The 19,962-nt window shown below is 34.6% G+C and overlaps 1 protein-coding gene across 6 annotated transcripts; it reads left to right on the forward strand.

The window, feature by feature from the left end:
• Positions 1-3,175: 3,175 nt before the first annotated feature.
• LOC114722579 (mediator of RNA polymerase II transcription subunit 33A) lies at positions 3,176-15,465 on the forward strand. 6 transcript variants are annotated; one of them, XM_028908645.1, is made up of 12 exons: positions 3,176-3,548; positions 4,018-4,128; positions 4,650-4,997; positions 6,230-6,546; positions 6,705-6,796; positions 6,878-7,247; positions 7,399-7,609; positions 7,689-7,803; positions 8,541-8,702; positions 10,528-11,170; positions 11,814-12,020; positions 14,210-15,465. In XM_028908645.1, exons 1-12 carry the CDS (start codon positions 3,217-3,219, stop codon positions 14,539-14,541), a joined length of 3,240 nt encoding a protein of 1,079 aa, XP_028764478.1. In that variant the 5' UTR covers positions 3,176-3,216; the 3' UTR covers positions 14,542-15,465. The 6 variants fall into 6 exon arrangements, with proteins under 6 accessions (XP_028764478.1, XP_028764481.1, XP_028764479.1 ...); XM_028908648.1 differs by having other exon boundaries at positions 10,528-10,720; XM_028908646.1 differs by having other exon boundaries at positions 4,018-4,080.
• The last annotated feature ends 4,497 nt before the right edge of the window (positions 15,466-19,962 follow it).

The following is a 19,962-nucleotide window of genomic DNA, read 5'->3' on the forward strand; positions in this document are numbered from 1 at the left end:
TTTGTAAATTGTGGTGTATGAGCAGAATTTTATTTGGGATGTTTACATTTTATCAATTGTGGATCAAACTACTAATCTTACTACTAAAAACCCCAGAAATATTTTATATTTCCTCCAATCTTGTATATAAGGTGTCTTTTTTGGCCAAAAATATATATATATATATATATACATAAAATGTGTCTTTTAAAATATAAAAGCATCCAAATTATAAGGTGTTTAGTCAACATATTGATTGATGTTCCATTTTCACCCCCTTTGGATAATTTTTTAAATTTTGTCAATAGGAAAATTCTAATAAAATGATCATTGAATTTGCAAAACCCCAATCGGTAACTTAAACTTGTAAGAGGCTCATAATGACTTGGGATTTTGAAATGTTCAAAAATTTACATTATTGCCCTTTAACTTCTTTTTTTTTTTTTGTGGTAAGAGGCTCAAGCCACCCTCACCGGCCAACTAGCCCTTGGACCTCAAGGGCTGGTGGCTGCTTTCAAGTGGCCACCGGTCGTCGGAGCTCTTGCAGCCAGTCGATGATGGTTGTCAAAACTTCGATAGCTATTAACCATTTTTTGGGAGATTTTTATAACTTTAGTAACATGGTTAATAAGTTCTTTAACGTTATTAACAAGTTCAGTGTAGCAGTTAATAATAAATTTTTTAGAAAATTCAAAAAGTAATATTTTTACAATTTCAGTAATACGGTTAACAAGTTCTTTAATACTATTAACAAGTTTGGTATAACAATTAACAACATGTTTTTTTCAGGGAATTAAAAAAGTGACATCTTTACAACTTCAATAATGCAATTAATAAGTTTTGTAACACTATTAACAAATTCGGTGTAGCAGTTAACATTAGGTTTTCCAAGAAATTCAAAAAGTGGTATTTTTACAACTTCAGTAACATAATTAATAAGTTCGGTATAGTGGTTAATAACATGTTTTTCAAAAAATTAAAAAAGTGACATCTTTACAACTTCAGTAACGTGGGTAACAAGTTTTGTAATGCTATTAACAAGTTCAGTATAACAGTTATTAACTCTAATAACAAATTATGTGATAATATTAACAACTCTTATAATCATAGTAACTGCTTAATAAATGAAAAAATTTTGATGTACAGGAAGCTAATATTAAAAACATCAACTTTCATAGGGAAATTTGTTAATGGTGTTATAAGAGTTGTTAATATTGCTACATAACTTGTTAACCGTGTTATTGAAATTATAAGAATATCATTTTTTAAATTTTCCGAAAAACCTATTGTTAGCTGCTATACCGAAGTTGTTAATAGCGTTAAAGAATTTGTTAACCGCTTTACTAAAGTTATAAACTTGCCAAGTTTTGAATTTCTCGAAAACTTCTTGTTAAATACCATAAAGAACTTATTAATCGCACGACTATATTTGAAAAAATCCCAAAAATAGTTGCTGGTCACTGGAGCTCTAGAGATTGGTTATCAGTCAGCCGCGGGAGCTTAGGCGACCAACGACCCACCTGAACTCTAGTGACCGGTCAACTAGTGAGTATACTTGATGGTTTTTGAAAAAAAAAAATTAAGGAGTAATTTGGTCTTTTCAACAAATTTTAAAATCTCAATTTGGTCATGTGTACTCAAATGAGAATTTTTATTATTTAGGTGAGCAAGTGAAAATTTTCAAATTTAAGTGTAATTTTTATTTTTTATACCATTTTCCTTTTTGGCACACTTTGATGTGACCACCCTGCCTATCGCTAGCTGCCCATCATTCTCTGTTTGAGGATCTATCTGTGGAAAGGATGATTCTTATTATAATGCTTCAAAATCAACAACTAAAATGGCAGCTCTCACAATCTTTAAGAATGGGCAAAGAGGTTTCAAAGATACCAGGCGACCAAGTGAAAGTGAACAGCCCCGAGCAAATCTTCTAGAGAGCATACCTGTTGTAGCCAAACAACAGAAAAAAGAAAGAATATGAATGGAGCGTGACAAGTCGTTACTACTAGCAATGACTTCCTCTTTCATTACTTCATCCTTTCCATATCCCTCTCCCTTGTTCTCAGTTACTCATCAAATGGCACTCAGTTCATATCTTTAACATCATATGGTAAATTCCAGGCTTCCCGGACTCATAACAGACGGCTAGAAACAAGAAGAGAAGAGGGTCAGTAGTCTCTGCCGTTGCAGGTCCTTATCCTTCCGCTGAGACGGCCCTACGGTAAGGCAGAAGCTACCAACAAGACTCTCACTGCCATCCTAAAGAAGTGTTATATTCCATTTCTAAAGCTAAAGGCTGACTAAGCTGTGTCTTTAGAACAATGTCCCGATTTTGACCTCTTTTATCTCCCCATCTTCTTTTAATAGTTAGTAGTATTATTTACCCCCTTTCACCGCATTTTTATCCTTATAATTATAATAGTTTACGTATTATTTAATTAATTGGCGTAATGATATAATTGGACCATTAGAATTCTTTTTAATTTACGTGAAAAATATCTAAACCATCTTACTTAAAGTATGAAATCGGGGTAGTTGTTAAGTATTTATGTGATTTCCCAATTTTCTCAAACAAAAAAAATAAGAAATGCAAAAATAAAAACAATTAGAAAACAACTAAAAATTGTTTTGGTTTTTGAGTTTTTAAAATTAGATTTTTGTTTTGTTTTGTTTTTAGAAACACTTAATTAAAAGTAAATTACTGAACAAGTTTTTTCATTTTTTATTTTTTAAAACAAAAAATATTTTCAAAATAAAAAAGGTCTTAATATTTTATACTCTTTTAATCCTTAATGTAAGACCTAATTAATTAATTTGAGTAAACTAAAAATATTAGTTAAATTAGTTAATATGATATATTTTTTCTAAAACATTACAAGTATTTTTAATTTTCTCTCTCTATCTCTTATGTGATTATTAATAAGAGAATATCAATAAAATTAATTCAAAAAATAATAATAAACATGTAAAATGAATATTATATACATTACAGAGAGGGAGAACCAAATCAATTCTTAATCAGGTTCTCCAGCGTTTGAGTACGGAAGAGTATAATGATAACATCATCACTGAAAACTAGAGAAGTAGAGTGAAGACAAGCAATACACTATCTGCCACGTGTTACCTACAACCAGGACGATGGTCGGCTGGGCGAAACACATGATTCTTGTGCCAGCGAACAGACCAGCCTCAATAAAATTTTTACTTTCTGATGGTTACTCCTACAAATGAGTGAGGATGATGAGCTCAAATGTTGCATTTTCCAGCTTGACGGAGCAGAATATAATGGGGTCAGGTGGCGAATGCGAGTGGAATGAAGGGAAGGAAAAGGTTTTAGAAAGGGTGAAGCTGTTCCCACAACGAAAAGAACCTCCTTTATATTGGGTAATGGAATTGATCGAATGTCTCAGCTCTTTGAATGTTCGGTTGCCAAGCCCTGAGTTTGCGGAGCTATTGGTCTCTCACCTCTGCTTCGATTACAACCACCCCTCTTTGTGGAAGTTCCTTCAGCAAGCCCTTTCCTCCCGTCTCCTCTTCCCGCTCCAAGTCCTCTCACTCCTCTCTTGCAGGTTCTCCCATTTCTATTTTTATGTATTTTACTATTTTACATTGTTTGATTTTCATTTACATGTGCAAGTGAAGTTTGCTTGTGAGGGTTTAGTATAAATCTCCTAGACTCCTGTATTACACTTGTGTTTTCTTTTACTTCGTCTCTTGCAATAGTATAAGCACGTTTAAATGTACACTTCTCGTCGTTTCTAGTCATTATGCGCAAGCAATGCTGCGGCAATGCAACACCGGAAGCTTGAATAGCAGGCTTTAAACTCGAGCCTGGTTGCTATGTTCAACCAGTTGTCCAAACCTGCTCTGTGTCTCTTCAGTATTCTGCATTTTGTTAAATTATTCATTTTTGACAGAATACAATGCCACCGTGAGATTTATATAGCTGAGTCTACTTAATAAGGCTTGTTGTTGTAGTGTTCATTTCTGATGATTTTGTGAGATGCTTTGCTTTATTAATCCAACATCTTATTACAGGATAATTCCTCTTCGACATTGTCAACCAGAGGCTTATAGGCTCTTTCTTGAACTTCTCCGCCAGTATGCATTATCATTTGATCCAAATGTGGCTGATTCTTGCAAATTAAAGTAAATATCGTCTCTTTATCGTTATTCCTTTAGTGGAGGTTCGCTCTAAGATAATGTCTATTTGCCTCACGAGGTAGCAGTTCATAATTATAAATTTCTTATTTAATTTTTCTTATGTAAATGCCACGTGAAAGCTAGGAAATTGACACATGGTTCTATTTGATAGATTTTATATATCTTTACAGATGAGTCAAATATCTATTAGAGGCCGCATTTGCTAACTTTGTTGATTTTCCTTGAAAGTTGAAATTTGTTGCTTGGTAATATTAAGGTTGTAAAAACTTAGTCTTAGTACATATCAAACATGGTGGTTTAGTTGCTTTCACTTGTACTTTTCTGTTTGTTAAAATGCACATGTATGAAACAGTTTGTACCGGTCTTAAGACCTGAAAATTTTATTTCACTCGCCACATTTGTAATTCTTGCACTGGGGACCTGAATAGGCTAGAGTTGGCAAATAGACATGCTTAGTTGTTGGATGAATGACATAGTACTCTAAGAAGAGCATTTCTGGTTTGCAGGATAATAAATTCTGTTGATACTGCCCTTCAACTTTCTCGAACATACAACATTTCTGTTCTGGAGCTTGGACATGTATTTGTGCTGTTTTTTCACAGCATCGTCACTGCTTTGATTGATAGCACATTAGATGACTGGGGAATACAAATGAAGCCCTGTGAAGAACCATTCTCGAACCCCAAAAGCGACCTGTACATGGACATTGATCCCAATGTGACTCACAGTATCAAAAGAAATGAATATCGTGAACAGATAAGGAAAAGAAATTCCTTCATGGCACTAGAGGTTTTGGAAAGACTAACAGAAAGCAGAAAAGCAACAATTCTTCTACAATCTGTCCTCTTGAACATGTATCTCCTTCTACTATTTATATTTGGTCTTTTAAGGTTTTGTCTTGATAGTTCAGTCTAATGTTTTTATAAACTATTTCTCTCTCAGAAAACCATGTGATGTAGGACCAAAGCAAGGAGGAAGAAAAGGAAGAACGTATTAAACAAAATGCTGAACGAACTTTATCAATGAATGAGTGAAGTTAACTAACCCCAATTGATATGGGCTTTAGTTATATACAGCCCCAACGGTTTGTTCAAATACAAGATAACGGTAAAAAATTGAAATTGACATTGAAATTGTGAGATAATAAGAAGATACTAACTAACAACTAATCAATTAAAATACTAACAAACTATTCAAATAACATTAATCTTCCTATTTCATTTTCATCCTCCATCACCTTGCGTCTTACATATCTACTATCTGAGAAACGCTGAAGCCAAAAACAGCTTTTAGCCTGATCCATTTTGGTATAATAAGAGGAGTAAACTTTCGGATTGAGGGGGAGGATTGGATAACTATGAAAGATTCTAAGTATGCCATTACTTGTGATAAGTGATACTTTGGACCTGCATGAGAAAATGATTCAAGTTTCATTGAAAATTTCTAGAATGGTCTTATAATCAGGTGCAAAATAATACCATCTTCTGTCAAAACATGACCTGGGAGGAAGAGAAAATAGAAGTATTACTTGCAGAGATATACTGCATTCCACTGATTTTCATGTTATGTCATAATCGTAATTGAATGATGAGTTAGTAATCATGGTAATTATGGTTCAACAATGTAAATTATATGTTGGGTTGTTTTGGTCATTAGATGGTCAAACATAGGCATATGTCTGAAGACTTGTTGACCTTGATCACCAACAAAGAACAAACGAAGGAGTGAGCAAATGTAGTCTTGAATTGCTATGTAAATGCTTGAGGTTGGGGCTTTTTTAATAAATTTCTAGACAATGCTTAATTGGCTTGGTGGAGCATAAATTGTTTCATCTTTGAGATACTTGGTCTGCCGGTATTTGTTATGAAGATCTTGCCTGTGCATATTCAATAGTTCACAGTTATGATGACTTTTCTTGCCTAACCATGCATGAGGATGACCTTCTAGTGCTTGAAGTATTTTATTTAGTTTTTCCTCATGTGTTATTCGCGTGCATATCTTGTAGCCATTTATTTGCGTTTGTAATAAAATATGAGCTGGAAAGTTAACTAATCTTTTTCCTCTCGTCACTTATAATTTGTGATAGGCCTGAAAAATTCAATTGCCTCTTGCAAAGGATCCGATTTCTTGAATCCCCTGAATTGCCTTGCTCGGAATTAAAACTAGCAAACCCAGTCCTGACAAAAGTACTTTCCAACATTCATAGAGTTTCTGATTTTGAATTCCACCTAGATAAGAACCGACTGGTTGGGATTCTTGTTGATGTTGGATCATTTAATTCATTATTAAGATGCAACTACTCATCTCGTCAGTCTCCTTGCTGGGTTCCTTTTGATATATATATGGAGAATGCTATGGATTCTAAACAACTTCCTACCAAATCTGCTATTGATGTACTCACAGGCAAATCCTCTCACACAGTCTTCTGTTTATTTTTGTATGCTTCCTGTTATAGTTTGTTTCTATTGTATATTTTTAGGAAGATGATGTCTTTTCTGTTAAATATTTTTACTTCCTATTGTAAGGATTCTGTCCTTTTAATATTCGTCTCCTATTTGCAGAAGGAATCAAGACACTACATACATTTAACCAGGCTAGCTGGCAGGAAACTTTTCTAGCACTCTGGCTTTCAGCCCTCCGGCTTGTGCAGAGAGTTGAGATTGATTCTTGTTAGTATTTTGTTTACTAGGAAAAATGTGTAAAATGAATATTTTCAGCTTCATGGTTGTTGCAGGAACGTGATCCTCCTGAAGGCCCTATTCCACACCTTGAGGCGCGTCTTTCTGTACTTTTGTCTATTGTTCCCTTGGCAATTGCAAATGTTCTAAAGGATGAGGTTGAACATAATTCATCTTCTGTTCAAGTATCAATGGCATCTGAATTCAGATCTGAAATGGAGAGGAAGAGTGTTGACTCTAGGAAACATGGACTGATTTTATCTGTTCAGGTCCTCGGTCATTTTTCTAGCCTCCTATGTCCTCCCGACTTAGTTGTTGGCGCAGCTAATCATGCAGCTACAAAAGCAGCTTGCTTCATATACAATTCTGTGAATGGAGAAGATGGTTCTGGCACTGGCATCCATTCTTGTAATTATACAAGAGCAGGTTACTTTGGAAACATGATATATATACTTCTATCTGTACTAGATATGACAAATTATAATTAATATCTCGCCGCCCATGGGAGTGGATGTAGTTACTTCATGTCTTTTTGGTCCAAAATTTGAAACAGTTTGGACTAATTGGCATCTTTCAGGTGGCAACTTGAGGCACCTCATAGTTGAAGCTTGCATTGCAAGAAAATTAATGGACACATCAGTGTACTTTTGGCCTGGTTATGTGTCTACTTCTGCTGTGTCGTTGCCAGATGCAGCACCTGTTGAAAAATCTCCATGGTCAGCATTTTTGGAAGGAACTCTATTAAATGATCCCCTCATAAACTCCCTTATGGTGACCCCTGCCTCAAGGTTTGCTATGTGAAATTTATTTAGGTTCTGGTACTATAAAACTGACTGATGATTGATTCTCATTTTTCTCCTTTCCTAGTCTGGCAGAGATAGAGAAGTTGTACTATATTGCATTAAATGGATCAGAGACGGAAAGAGTTGCAGCTGCAAAGATCCTTTGCAGTGCCTCCCTTAGTTGTGGATGGTATATTCAGGTGATGTGTCTGAGCTGAGATTTTGTAATATAATGTACTCCCATGATTGTACTGTGTTTCATTCATTTACTCGGTTGTGCAAATTTTCTTATTCAAATGTTAATTTTATACTTATCATTCAGTGAGTCCTTCATATGCCCTCACTATAATTTCCCTAAAAGTCTTACAAATAGAAAGATGTTAAACTGCAGATAATTTCCGTACCATTTTATGCTTATGTGACGCATGAGGAGGATCCATTAAAATAAGTACATTATCACTGACGTCATCGTAATAATTCAGTGAGCAACTTATAATGACACTTGATAGGCTTTTCAGGAAGACATAGAATACGCTATATTAATTATTAATCCCACGAACCTCTTATGATTCCTTTATAATCAGATTCTGATGAATTTAAATATTTACAAATAGTCTTGGATATTCTGCAATAATAACATACTTGAAATTTGGAACATCAAGTAAGAAGTGGATTAAGATCATCAAGTTAAGATGGCATTTATCTCTTCCTTTTCAGCTGTGGTAATTAATATATATATATATATATATATTATCTGTTTAAACTTCCACTAACTCTTTCTCTGTTTGGGAAATAGTTCTGCACGTTTTTGCTGTATCATGTAATTCTGGATGAATGAAAGAATATTTGAGTTACTGAACTGTATCATGTAATTCTTGAATTTAATCCATCTTGTTATCCTTTAGTGTTTCTAAAGACAAATGTGTTTCCCTGGCAGGAACATGTGGTACACTATGTGGTCAAGCTTCTTCTTTTTCTTGTACCTCCTAGCCATTCTGGATCTTGGAGCCATTTGGTTGATAATATGTCTGTGCTTAGTGCTATTCTCCTTGGAGTTTCCTCTGTTGATACAGTTCATATAATTTCTTTGCATGGTCTAGTAAGTGAATCCCTTTTCTCTTTCCTTTAGTGGTTCTATGCGGCTTGTTATCCTTTTGAATTTGTGCTGTTGTGAATTACTCGGTGTTGCACCTAGCGCTTAATTTCCCATGTGGAAAATCAGATTAAAAACATGGAGTCACCACCGAAATTTTAAAGGTAAATCTTGGGAAAACATTTTTAAATAAAAGTGTGGTCTGCAAATTGAAAATAGGTTAGGGAGTCGATTTAGCATAGAGAAGGTGTTAGGCACCTCACAATATCCATTTATAAAAATAGTTACCTAATCTGATTGTGCAAAATATATTTTAAGGTTATTTTAATTGTCCTCTGAAATTCACATAAAAAATAGGAAAAAAATTGTTTATTTACAAGGCACTTAACCTAAGATAAAAGCCTAGGATACAGAGATGGGATCAAAGTCCACATAATTCAAATTAAAAATGTATCATTTGTTTTAAAAAATATTTATTTACATTTTTGAATGCTTCCATTATATTTTTTTTAAACCTTTTGATTGGTTACCTACGGAGCCGTATGTACCCACATGGCATCCAACCAGCGTGTAAAAAAAATTTTTTTTTTTTAAAAGCGTGTATTTTGCTGTAGGTTAGTGTACCCAAAGAACTGTATGGACCCACATGGTACACTATCTGCCGAAGTGCCTGCGAAGATGTAGGATCTTAAGTGGCAGCCTAGGCTCCAATCAAAAGATTAATTCTTTTATTTTAACTATCCTTGTATTTTTTTCAAAGAAAGGGAACATTTTCATGTGCAATAAAAATGAGAAGGGAAATTAAGGGGATAAAACCAACTCTATGCCTCTGATCATTAAGTCAGCGAAGGGATGTAGTGACCAAAAGACAAACCAACAATTGAATATCCAATTCAGAAGCAACGCATAGCTACGTACAGACTAAAGGAATCCACTCTCAGGCAAAATGAGAAGAGACCGAAAAGAACACGCTCAAATGATGATTATATACCTGTATATGTCATCTGCCCTCAACGTTCTTTCTCTCCTTCCTACCCTTCTATTTTTTCTCTTGTTTCTGTCTTCCTCTCTCTTGCTTTTCTCTACCTCTCTTTTGCTGCCTTTTTGCTGTTCTCTCCTCATCCCCCTTGCCTATCCTCTCCTAACTTGTATTTATATAGGGCCTAGAGTTGGGGTTTATATGAGATAAGATATTTTTAAGGATAAGATTACCGAAATCGTGGGAGAGAGATTATTTATTTTCATCTTCTAGCATAAACCTTGGATACTGACATATCATAGTCTCTTTAATCTATTGGGATATCTTGTGAAATAACTCATTGATTAATTGATTTTTATTATTTCTTAACTCTCTTAATCTCTTTTAAATTTTCTAGAGGATGAGCCCAGAAATCTTATCGATATGGAGATTTAATTTCCTCCCAATCTGTACAGAATAATCTTCAAAGATAATCCCTTTAATTTTCACTAAAAATCCTAAGCATCAAAGGGTAATCTGTAAAGATATTCGAGCAACTAGTTATTATTATTGTTATCGTCACCGTCGTCGTCATCATTTTTTTTTTTTTTGGTTTTTCATATAATTTTTTTTTATTATCACCGGACAAAATACAGTGTCGACAATCGGGACAAAAATTTTTGGGTTTACTTGGGAGCAAGTTTGATATGATTCCCTTTAAATGACATTTGTGGGTGCTTATAGGCTCTTAAAGCCACCTTTGATAATTTACCTATGGTTGATTTACTATATCTTTCATAAGCTTAATATATTTTTTGATTTCAGTCACATTTCGAGGTCAAATGTTTTAAGGATACAAAAATTCTTTGTCAGGTTCCCACAGTTGCTGCTTCTTTAATGCCCCTTTGTGAGGCATTCGGATCACTTAAACCGACATTGAATAGCACAGGAGATGAGCCCTCGACATACATGGCTTTTTCTTTAGCATTCCTTTTCCTTATTCGTCTATGGAAATTCTATAGACCCCCTCTGGACCACTGCGTTACTGGAGGAGGAGCACTTGAAGGTGAGCTCACCCTGGAGTATCTTCTGTCATTGCACAATAACCGCGTCAAGTCTTTCCAAGATGAACTGACAAGCCATAAAGATAGCTCCGAATCTGCTTTCCTTAAACCAGTATTCATTGATTCATTTCCAAAATTGCGGGCTTGGTATTGCCAATACAAGTCTTGTCTTGCTTCAGCAATATCTGGTCTGTCTACTGGAAATTCCGTTCATCAAGTTGCTAATAAGATACTAAGTATGATTTACTGGAAAATGACTAAAGGTGGAGCCTTGTCTAGTAATTCATCAACAAGCAGTAATGCGTGTAGTCCCTTTTTAAGTGTTGGTGAAGATGGTTATCAAAGACCAATTCTTCCTGCATGGGAAGTGCTGGAAGCTCTTCCTTTTGTCCTTGAAGCAATTTTGACTGCTTGTGTTCATGGGCAACTGTCATCACGGGATTTGACAACAGGTCAGTGAAGTGCTATGTGAATCAAGTTTTTCTGTTGCCATCATTTTTTTAGAAAAAAATCCGTTTCTATAAATTTGATCCTGTACTGATGCCGTGTCCCTGTAAATTTGATCATTTCTATTCTGATAATTTTTATAGTCGCCTCTGGACATCAAGGGTGTATTTGGTATCAAAAGGAGATTTCCTTTTCAAATACACAAGAAAAAGGACATCTAATATTTATGATTTTGTTATTATCACTCAATATTGCCTGGATCTTTTTATTAGCTTTTAAGTCCCTGAGTGTTTCCTTTTTACCAACATCCTCATCGTCTTTCCTTTGCTGCACCTAATATTATGCATACCAAAGGAAACACAAATCTCTGTGGTTATTCATGGTTGATATACACAAATTTTATGAACTTCTTTGAATTACCTGTTTTTAAGTGTACTAAAACAACAGCAAAGGTTTATTTCCATTGGTGATATTGAATTAGGGTAATTTGGGAGCATAAGTTTTTTCCAATCATGTATATAATGCATTAATTATGTCTCGGCAGGTTTGATTGTTGGAGCTTGACAAAAGTATGGATGAAAAGTGCATATGTTTCCGGTGTTACCTTCTTTTCACCAATGAAGCTCTTATCAGCAATTTCATTTGCAGGTCTGAGGGACCTTGTTGACTTTCTGCCAGCTTCTCTTGCTGCTATAATCGGTTACTTTTCTTCAGAAGTCACTCGTGGTGTGTGGAAACTAGTTCCAATGAATGGAATAGACTGGCCTAGTCCAGCAGCAACTCTTCAATCAGTTGAGTCAGAGATAAAAGCTATACTGGCTGCTGTTGGTGTTGATGTTCCAAACTGTTCATCTGGTAGTTTTCTGGTTCAGTGTTCTGCTGTGCTTTTTCTGTTTGTCGTCTTTAGTTTTGATGCTGATGTCAAACTGAACTTAAGCATATCTTGACTTTCCTACATAAAATAACAACAAATGCATATGCACATAGATGTGTCAGGACCTTAAACACACAAGCACCGACGAGAAGAAAGGAGAACAATGTACAATATTTAACATGGATCATTCCCTACGATAAACCTACATCCATGTTCCTTCCTCATCTTTATAACACTTGCAATTTTTTACCAGAAAAACTAACAGAAAAATCGTAAAGTTCTAACACATGCAATCATAAATGAAAAATTGTAAAACACTCCCTCTATGCAAGTTTGAATGGAAAATTATAACTCTGTCCTTGCTAATTGAATAAAGTTGAGTTTGGGATGGTCATCTTAAAACCTGGACCATCCATGAAAAATTTAGACGGCCCAGATTATATTTTATTTTGTAGTTAAAATTTAATAATTTTATTTAGAAGTATATTATAAAGTAAAGATAATCTTTTGACTGACAATATTTTCAATGAAGCTTTAACTTGAAAAAACGTCATGTGCTTATCTTTGAGGCGAGCAGTCAATCCGAGTCTAAATAAAGGACTCTAATCCCAACTACCCAAGACTCTAATTACATCCGTGTCCAATGTTATGCTTGGTTGTTATGTCCAAACCACTTGATCCCAAAACCATAAATAAGAGGTTTATGTATACGAAACTCATAATTTTTCTGAAACTCCTGATCCATGTTGGACTGGAATAAGTATGATTCAAGCAAACCTTGTCTAAAGTCCTAGACATATCTACATCATTTAAAAGTCAAATTTTATTCTTTGACATTTTGATATCTTCCCTTCTAATTTGGGACTTTAAAAAAACAGATACTCTTCACCTATCCTCCATGTTTTCCAATGTCCCAAACACAAAGAACAATTGAAACTGTATGTCAAAATCAGAAAGAACCAACCTCTTTCTAAAACGTCCTGATGTGTTGTTACTACCCACCTAGACTATCTCCTCCTTAGACCCATGACAATGGCTTTGTCATTACTTGTTGGGACCTTAATCACTAAAATTTTAAACTTTCTCCACATACAATTTTGAAAGAGAAGTTGTGAAACTCTTTCCTCATAATCACAACTATCCAAGACTCTGATCATACTCGTGCTTAATCTTATGCTTGGACCACTTGATCTCAGTTATCTAAAACCCGTTTACACCTTTTTAATAATCCCGTAATTGGATTATTTTGATGCCGAAACCACTGCACAAGGGGTTTCTTTATTGGAAACTCTGACCCATATCAAAAGGAGAAATGTCTAGAAGTGTGATGACAAGTCTTGATTTTCAAAACGAAGTAGATAGGGTTAGTGATACGTGTCAACTAGGGTAACAGCCGTTTAAGTGGTAATCACGTGGCTTATTTGTCAAGTAGGTGCTTGTAATCCCTTCTGTTACTGAGTGAGAACTGAACAAGTGACTTGTTAGGGACTCGGGAGTATAAATACCTACACGTGTACTCAGTTTTGGACTGTTAAATAAAGAAGCCACTCTCTCTCTCTTACTTCTCTTTACCAGTTAGGACTTCGGATGAGGATAAAATTTGTTCGGATAATGCTTATTCTAATCCTATATGGATTAGGAGTTTAGGAGAGCCAGCAAGGTGAGCTTCGATAAAGATATCCATATGCACATGCTCAATAAACTTTTATTTATGTTGCATCATATTAGTGCAAGGACAAGATTGCGGTGTCCGTGTTTTCTTTATCTATTCTTTTGTTATGTGAATATAATTTTATGTTTCATCAATATTTTTATTTGAAGACCAGAAATGCATTTCACCTATTTTGTCCCTGCTGCTTTATTATGTTTTAATTAAATGCCAACTGTTTATATTAGAACTCACTAAATTTGTTCAAACGGGAAAATCAATTATATCTTTAGGACTGTCTTCTTTACTGGAGAACATTCTAGATATAGTGTCTTGAGGGACAAAATGTATATTTATTGTGCCCAGGCTAACATAAATGAGGGGATTAATTCCCTTTTTTTTTATTTTGTAATTTTTTTAGCATTTTATTTAGTTTCCTAGTATGCTCTGGTGGCCAACGAAATTGAACCCTCCACTAATATATATTAAATGTGCATTATTTTTGTTTTTGTTGCTTCCTAGGAATTTCACCAGTAATGCTTCCGTTACCTATGGCAGCTCTTGTCAGTTTAACTATTACTTTTAAACTTGAAAAGAGCCAAGAGTACATCCATGCTGTTGCCGGGGCTGCTTTGGAAAATTGTGCATCAAATTGCCCTTGGCCTAGCATGCCTATAATTGGTTCTCTGTGGGCGCAAAAGGTTCGCCGCTGGCACAACTTTATTGTTGTATCATGTTCCCGTTCTGTGTTCAGACATAATAAAGACTGTGTAACCCAGCTGCTAAGAAGTTGCTTCTCCTCATTTCCTTGGAACAAAATGTGTTTCAGCCTCCAAGTTGACTGCAGAATCTAGTGTGAATGGCCTGCTGGGCAACACTAACACACCAACTGGTATTTGCCCTTCTATAGCCCCTGGATTCCTTTACCTTCGATCTTGTCGAAATATACTTGATGTGCAATATCTGAAAAATGTAATAGTGGGCCTTGTGGCCGAGTACTCTCATGAATTGGCAAGTCCTGACCGATTGAAGTCAAGTGAAGCATCGCTATCCCAAGCCACTCAGAGGGCAAAAGAGGTAGCAACTCTGGGTGCGAGTCTCTTATGCGTGGTAGGAGGGATACAGCTGGTGCAAGAACTGTATAGGGAGACTATTCCTACATGGCTTCTGACCAGGAGTCGTGTGAAGTATGATAATGAGAAGAAAGGCTCGTCCCAAATGCTAGAGGGTTATGCCATGGCATATCTGCTGATACTGTCTGGGTCAATCATATGGGGTGTTGGGGAAACGTCACAATCAGGAGCATTGTCTAGAAGGACACGTAATGTTGCAGTCCATTTGGAGTTCTTGGCTCAAGTTATGGAGGGCAAAATCTCAGTTAGTTGCAATCCAGCGACGTGGAAAACATATGTCTCCTGTTTAATGGGGCTAATGGTGACTCTTGCTCCAGCATGGATACAAGAAGTGAAAGTTGACACAATGAGGAAATTGGCATATGGATTAAGCAGATGGCGTGAATATGAAATTGCCGTTCGTCTCTTGCAAAGAAGAGGCCCCGCAGCTATGGAGCCTCTTGCTGAACTCATCAATGTAATTGACTATGAATCTAAGACGCCGTACTCATAGTTCAACGTAGGAAGGTTTTTCAATAACAGATTATGGGCAGTACCGCCATAGCATAAGTAACAATTTTTTTAATAAAAATGTTTTTGAGGACAAGTCTAAATTTGCTTGTATTAATGACAAGTTCTCATCCATTATCAAGCAACTTCTCTGTTGAATTATCTGGGCTTAAAATTTTTTTAGCCTTTTTCGGTTATGGAATCTTGATTAGACTTCTCCCAAGTGAAATGATTTATCTATGGTTCCCCCTTACATGAAGAGTATTGGGGTTGATCCGTAGGTACAAAATCTTTGAGTATTTTAAATCATCAAATATATAACCTAATCAACTTTTCTTTAGTTTTCCACGGATGTTTGGACGTTGCTTTTTACCCCTGTGCAATATTAGTTGAGATTTTTTTTTTTTTTTAAAGCTTTTGCCATCGTATTGGCGATCTGAAACAGTGAAGAAAACGTTACAGGGCAGCAGACATAACGACATTAGATGCCGTCTTATCTATTTTAACAACTGGTGACAATTTGCAGATTAAGACGTCGGCAGAATCAAACTAGGGAGAATAAAGGACCGCCTAAAAAGGGAACCGGCTTCCTCCTCTCCCCAAAACTACGCCGTTTTTGTGTAAAAGTAGGGGCTGACCATTTTTTCCCCGCCCCCCTCCAACTCAACATTCATCACTACGAAATAGTTTTTTCAGTTGTATGTATCCAGTGTCCCAAAATAATATTTAGTGCGCTTAACACTCTAAAATATTTCTTTAGTGGCATCTGATATCTAGCTAGCTACATCCTAAAATATTTCCAAAGCTAATTTTAGGATAATGGATTTTACTAGAAAAGTAATGCTCCTCCAATCCTTAATGTAACAATTAATTAACTAATTTGAGTATATTAAAAATATTAGTTAAATTATGATTTAGAGGGCTAACATTTGAAAATGATAGAAAAGGAAGTGAGACCTGAATCGACATTTCAAAAATATTATGAAATTACTCATATGCACTTTTATGTAATCAATGACATAAATACAACTAGAAATGACAAGTATTGAGGTATTGAACTAGAAATGACAAGTCTCGTAAATCTTTTTTTGTTCTTTATTATTTTAGTTAGTTATTTAGCTAACAAATTGTGAACTGAAAATTGCAAGTTTCATAACTTTTTTTATTGTTGATTATTTTAGTTCGCTAATTAATGAGTTGTGAAATAAAAATGATAAGTGTCGAATTAGCAGTAACAAGTATTAAATTTAAAATAACAAGTTTCATAACTTTTTTTGTCACAAAAAGGCATATAATAATTTTACAATATTTTTAAAATACTAGTTCAAACCTTACTTCCTTCTATATGATTTTCAAGTGTTAACTTCCTAAATTGGAATTTTATATATTGAGACTTCTTTGTTTTAGGGAGTTTTCTTAAATGTTTGTAGCCACTTGTCAAATAAATGCGGGAAAATTTTTTTCAATAAATAACAAATTAATGAAGTTAAAAATTAATTTTTTTCAATTTTATGCAAAATATGTGAAATAGTTTTCAGTAATTAAAAAAATAATAAGTACTTTTACATTATTAAGGGTATTGGTGTATTATAATCAATCTAAACGCCAAAATCCACTCCTTTCTGTGACATATCAAACACATGCTAATTTATTCCATCAAACTTTAATTCATTCCTATTTCTATTCTTATTCACATTCCTAATCATATTCCCATTCCAATAAATATCTTCCAGGAACCAAATGACCCCTGATGAAGAATTAAGGAATAAAATCTAGTTATTCCTAATTATTTACTAAATATACTCTTATTTTTGGATCATGTTTTTAACCCCTGAACAACACGCGGATTAATTCTAGTTAATCCTAAACAAAAATAATTAACTTTCTTGCATGTAATATGAATTGCTAAAAACAATAATATTTTCGAAGCGTTTCAGCATGCTGACAAGTGTGAGTTTATATATATATATATATATATATATATATATTATTATATATATCCATGTAGTTCTTTGGAGTATGAAATTCTCTTTCATGTCAATTTACCAACAAGACTTGGTTTTGAATCCCTTGAGACAATACATTTTACTCCTATACATTCTGATTGTGAAAAAAAAAATGAGATAGGATTAGATATAAATTTGTCCTCTCTACATTTAAATAACTCGGTCTGAGATGAATAAGTGATTTTTTTTGTCTATAATTTGCTGCTCATTTTGGTTAAAATTCTTAATAGACGTGTTAGAAACAAAACTAATTAGGGACAGAAAAAAATGAGACAACAATTTCATCCCAAAGGCGGTCTCTAAACTCCCAACACCACAATTTCATCTCAAAACAAGGTAAATTTTCCTACATATTTGTTTCGTACACCATAAAAACACTTTTAAAATCATGGTTTGGTTTCTATCCAAACACTAGTCTTAATTAATGAATAGATTTCAAGGCCAAAAAAAAATTTATTCAATAGATTAGATATGAAATTAAGTGTTTTCCTTGTTAGATTCTAATAAAATCATGAGATTGCTTTTCTTCTCTTTCCATCCTCTTCTCTCTCTGTTTTTTTTTTAAAATTATTAGATCAATATTTTGAGGGTTAAGGTACACATATATCCATAAACTTTCCTCAAATATAAGACTGATACCATAAACAAATTTAGATGTAAAAGACCTGTAAAGATTTTAAAATAGAGTAAAAATGTTCACCACAACAACAAAGCATTTCCCACTAGGTGGGGTTAGCTACATGAATCACACGATGCCATTATACTTTGTCATAATACCCAGTTCTCTTCTGATGTGTCGTTGATCAAGAGGTCTCATTCATGATCTCATTAAGTATTCTTCTCAGTTTCGTTTGCTCCTTTTAATGAGACTTCATACTGTCTGATCTACTCTCCTCACCGGGGCTTCCAATGGCCTTCTCTGTCCATATCCAAACCACCTTAAGCGATATTCAATCAATTTCTCTTGGATAGACACCATACCGACTCTTATTCTGATATTTTCATTTCGAATATTATCTTTTCTTGTATGCCACACATCCATTTCAACATTTTCATTTCTACTATTTCAACTTTGTGCTCTTGTTTTCCTTTTATCGCCCAACATTCACTACCGCATAACATAGCTGGTCTTGTAGTAGTCCTATAAAATTTTCCCTTAAGCTTTTTAGGTACCTTCTTATCGCAAATAACTTCAGTAGCCTTCTTCCACTTAAACCAACCAGCTTGTATCCTATGAGACACATCTCCATTAATTTTACTATTCTCATGTACAATAAATCCTAGGTATTTAAACTTTGATACTTGAGGAATGATTTGATCCCCCATCTTCACCTCCAATCACCATTACCTTGCCTGCCCCTAAAATTGCAAAGCATATATTCTGTTTTGTTTCTACTCAAGCAAAAACCTTTCGAATCCAAAGTCCTTCTCCATAACTCCAGTTTAGAGTTAATCTCTTCTTTTGATTCTGCTATAAGGACTATGCCATCCACGAAAAGCATGCATTTAGATTCTTTCTTGAATAAGCTCAGTTAGAATATCCAGAACAATATTAAACAAGTAAGAACTCAAAGAAGATCCCTGATGCAAGCCAATCTTAATGGGAAAGTCTTTTGTCTCACGTCCAGTGTTCTTACACTAGTAGTTACCCCCTCTCATACATCGCTTGTATGGCTTTGATATAAGCAATCGTCCAAAGTAATAAAAATGATATGTAAGTTCTTTTTTTTTTACTCCTATATCTTTTCATTAACCTCCTTAGTAAATAGATTGCTTCAGTTCTGAATCTCCTCGACAAAAATCTAAATTGGTTCTCTGAAATAAAAATTCCCAACCTCAACATATGCTCAATCACTTTTTCCCGCAACTTTATTATATGGCTTATAAGTTTTATCCTTTTATAACTTGCATAGTTTTGAATATCTCCTTTATTCTTATAAATAGGAATTAAAATGCTTTTCTTCCATTCATCCAGCATATCCTTAGAGCGTAGAATTTTATTAAAAAGCTTAGTTAATCACAATTCACCCTTCTCGCCTAAACATTTCCAAACTTTAATAGGATATATATTTAGGCCCAACGACTTTACCATTGTCCATTTTTTAAGAGTTGTTTTTAACCTCTCCAATGTAGATCCTGCAGTAAAAAGCCAACTTTTGATCATCTTCGCTAATTAGCAAGTCTTGTAAATTCTGAATCGCACATTTGCTTCCCTCATTAAACAACTTGTAAAAGTAAGCCTCACATCTGTCCTTAATATCACTATCAGTAACTAGAACTTTACCATCTTTATCCTTTATGCACTTCACTTGGTTCATATCTCTCTTTTCCTCTCCTTTTGCTTCACAATCTTGTAAATATTTCTTTCCCCTGCCTTGTTCCTAACTCCTTATAACACTCCTTATAAGCTTTAATACGTGCTTCGCTCAGCTCTCTTCGGCTCTTTTTTAGCCAAACGATATTTTTCCAATTTTCTACACTATTGCACAAATATATGGCCTTAAAACAATCTCTTTTCTATTTGACTTTCTCTTACATACTCTTATCCTACCACCAAGTCTCCTTATCCCTCTTACCATGACCTCTGGATTCTCCTAAAATTGGTTTAGCAGCCATACGAACCCTTCGTAGCCATCTCTTCCCACAT

Source organism: Neltuma alba, unplaced genomic scaffold (assembly GCF_004799145.2).
Source record: "Neltuma alba isolate B1F8T4 unplaced genomic scaffold, ASM479914v2 tig00012097_pilon, whole genome shotgun sequence".
Taxonomy (NCBI): Eukaryota; Viridiplantae; Streptophyta; class Magnoliopsida; order Fabales; family Fabaceae; genus Neltuma; species Neltuma alba.

Bases quoted from the DNA above. Each gene is read 5' to 3' on its own strand.
- LOC114722579 (XM_028908645.1), top strand. From the start codon at position 3,217: ATGATGAGCTCAAATGTTGCATTTTCCAGCTTGACGGAGCAGAATATA. The intron at 6,797-6,877 runs GTTGAGATTGAT...TGGTTGTTGCAG, and splicing joins CCCTCCGGCTTGTGCAGAGA to GAACGTGATCCTCCTGAAGG. The intron at 11,171-11,813 runs GTCAGTGAAGTG...TTTCATTTGCAG, and splicing joins ATCACGGGATTTGACAACAG to GTCTGAGGGACCTTGTTGAC.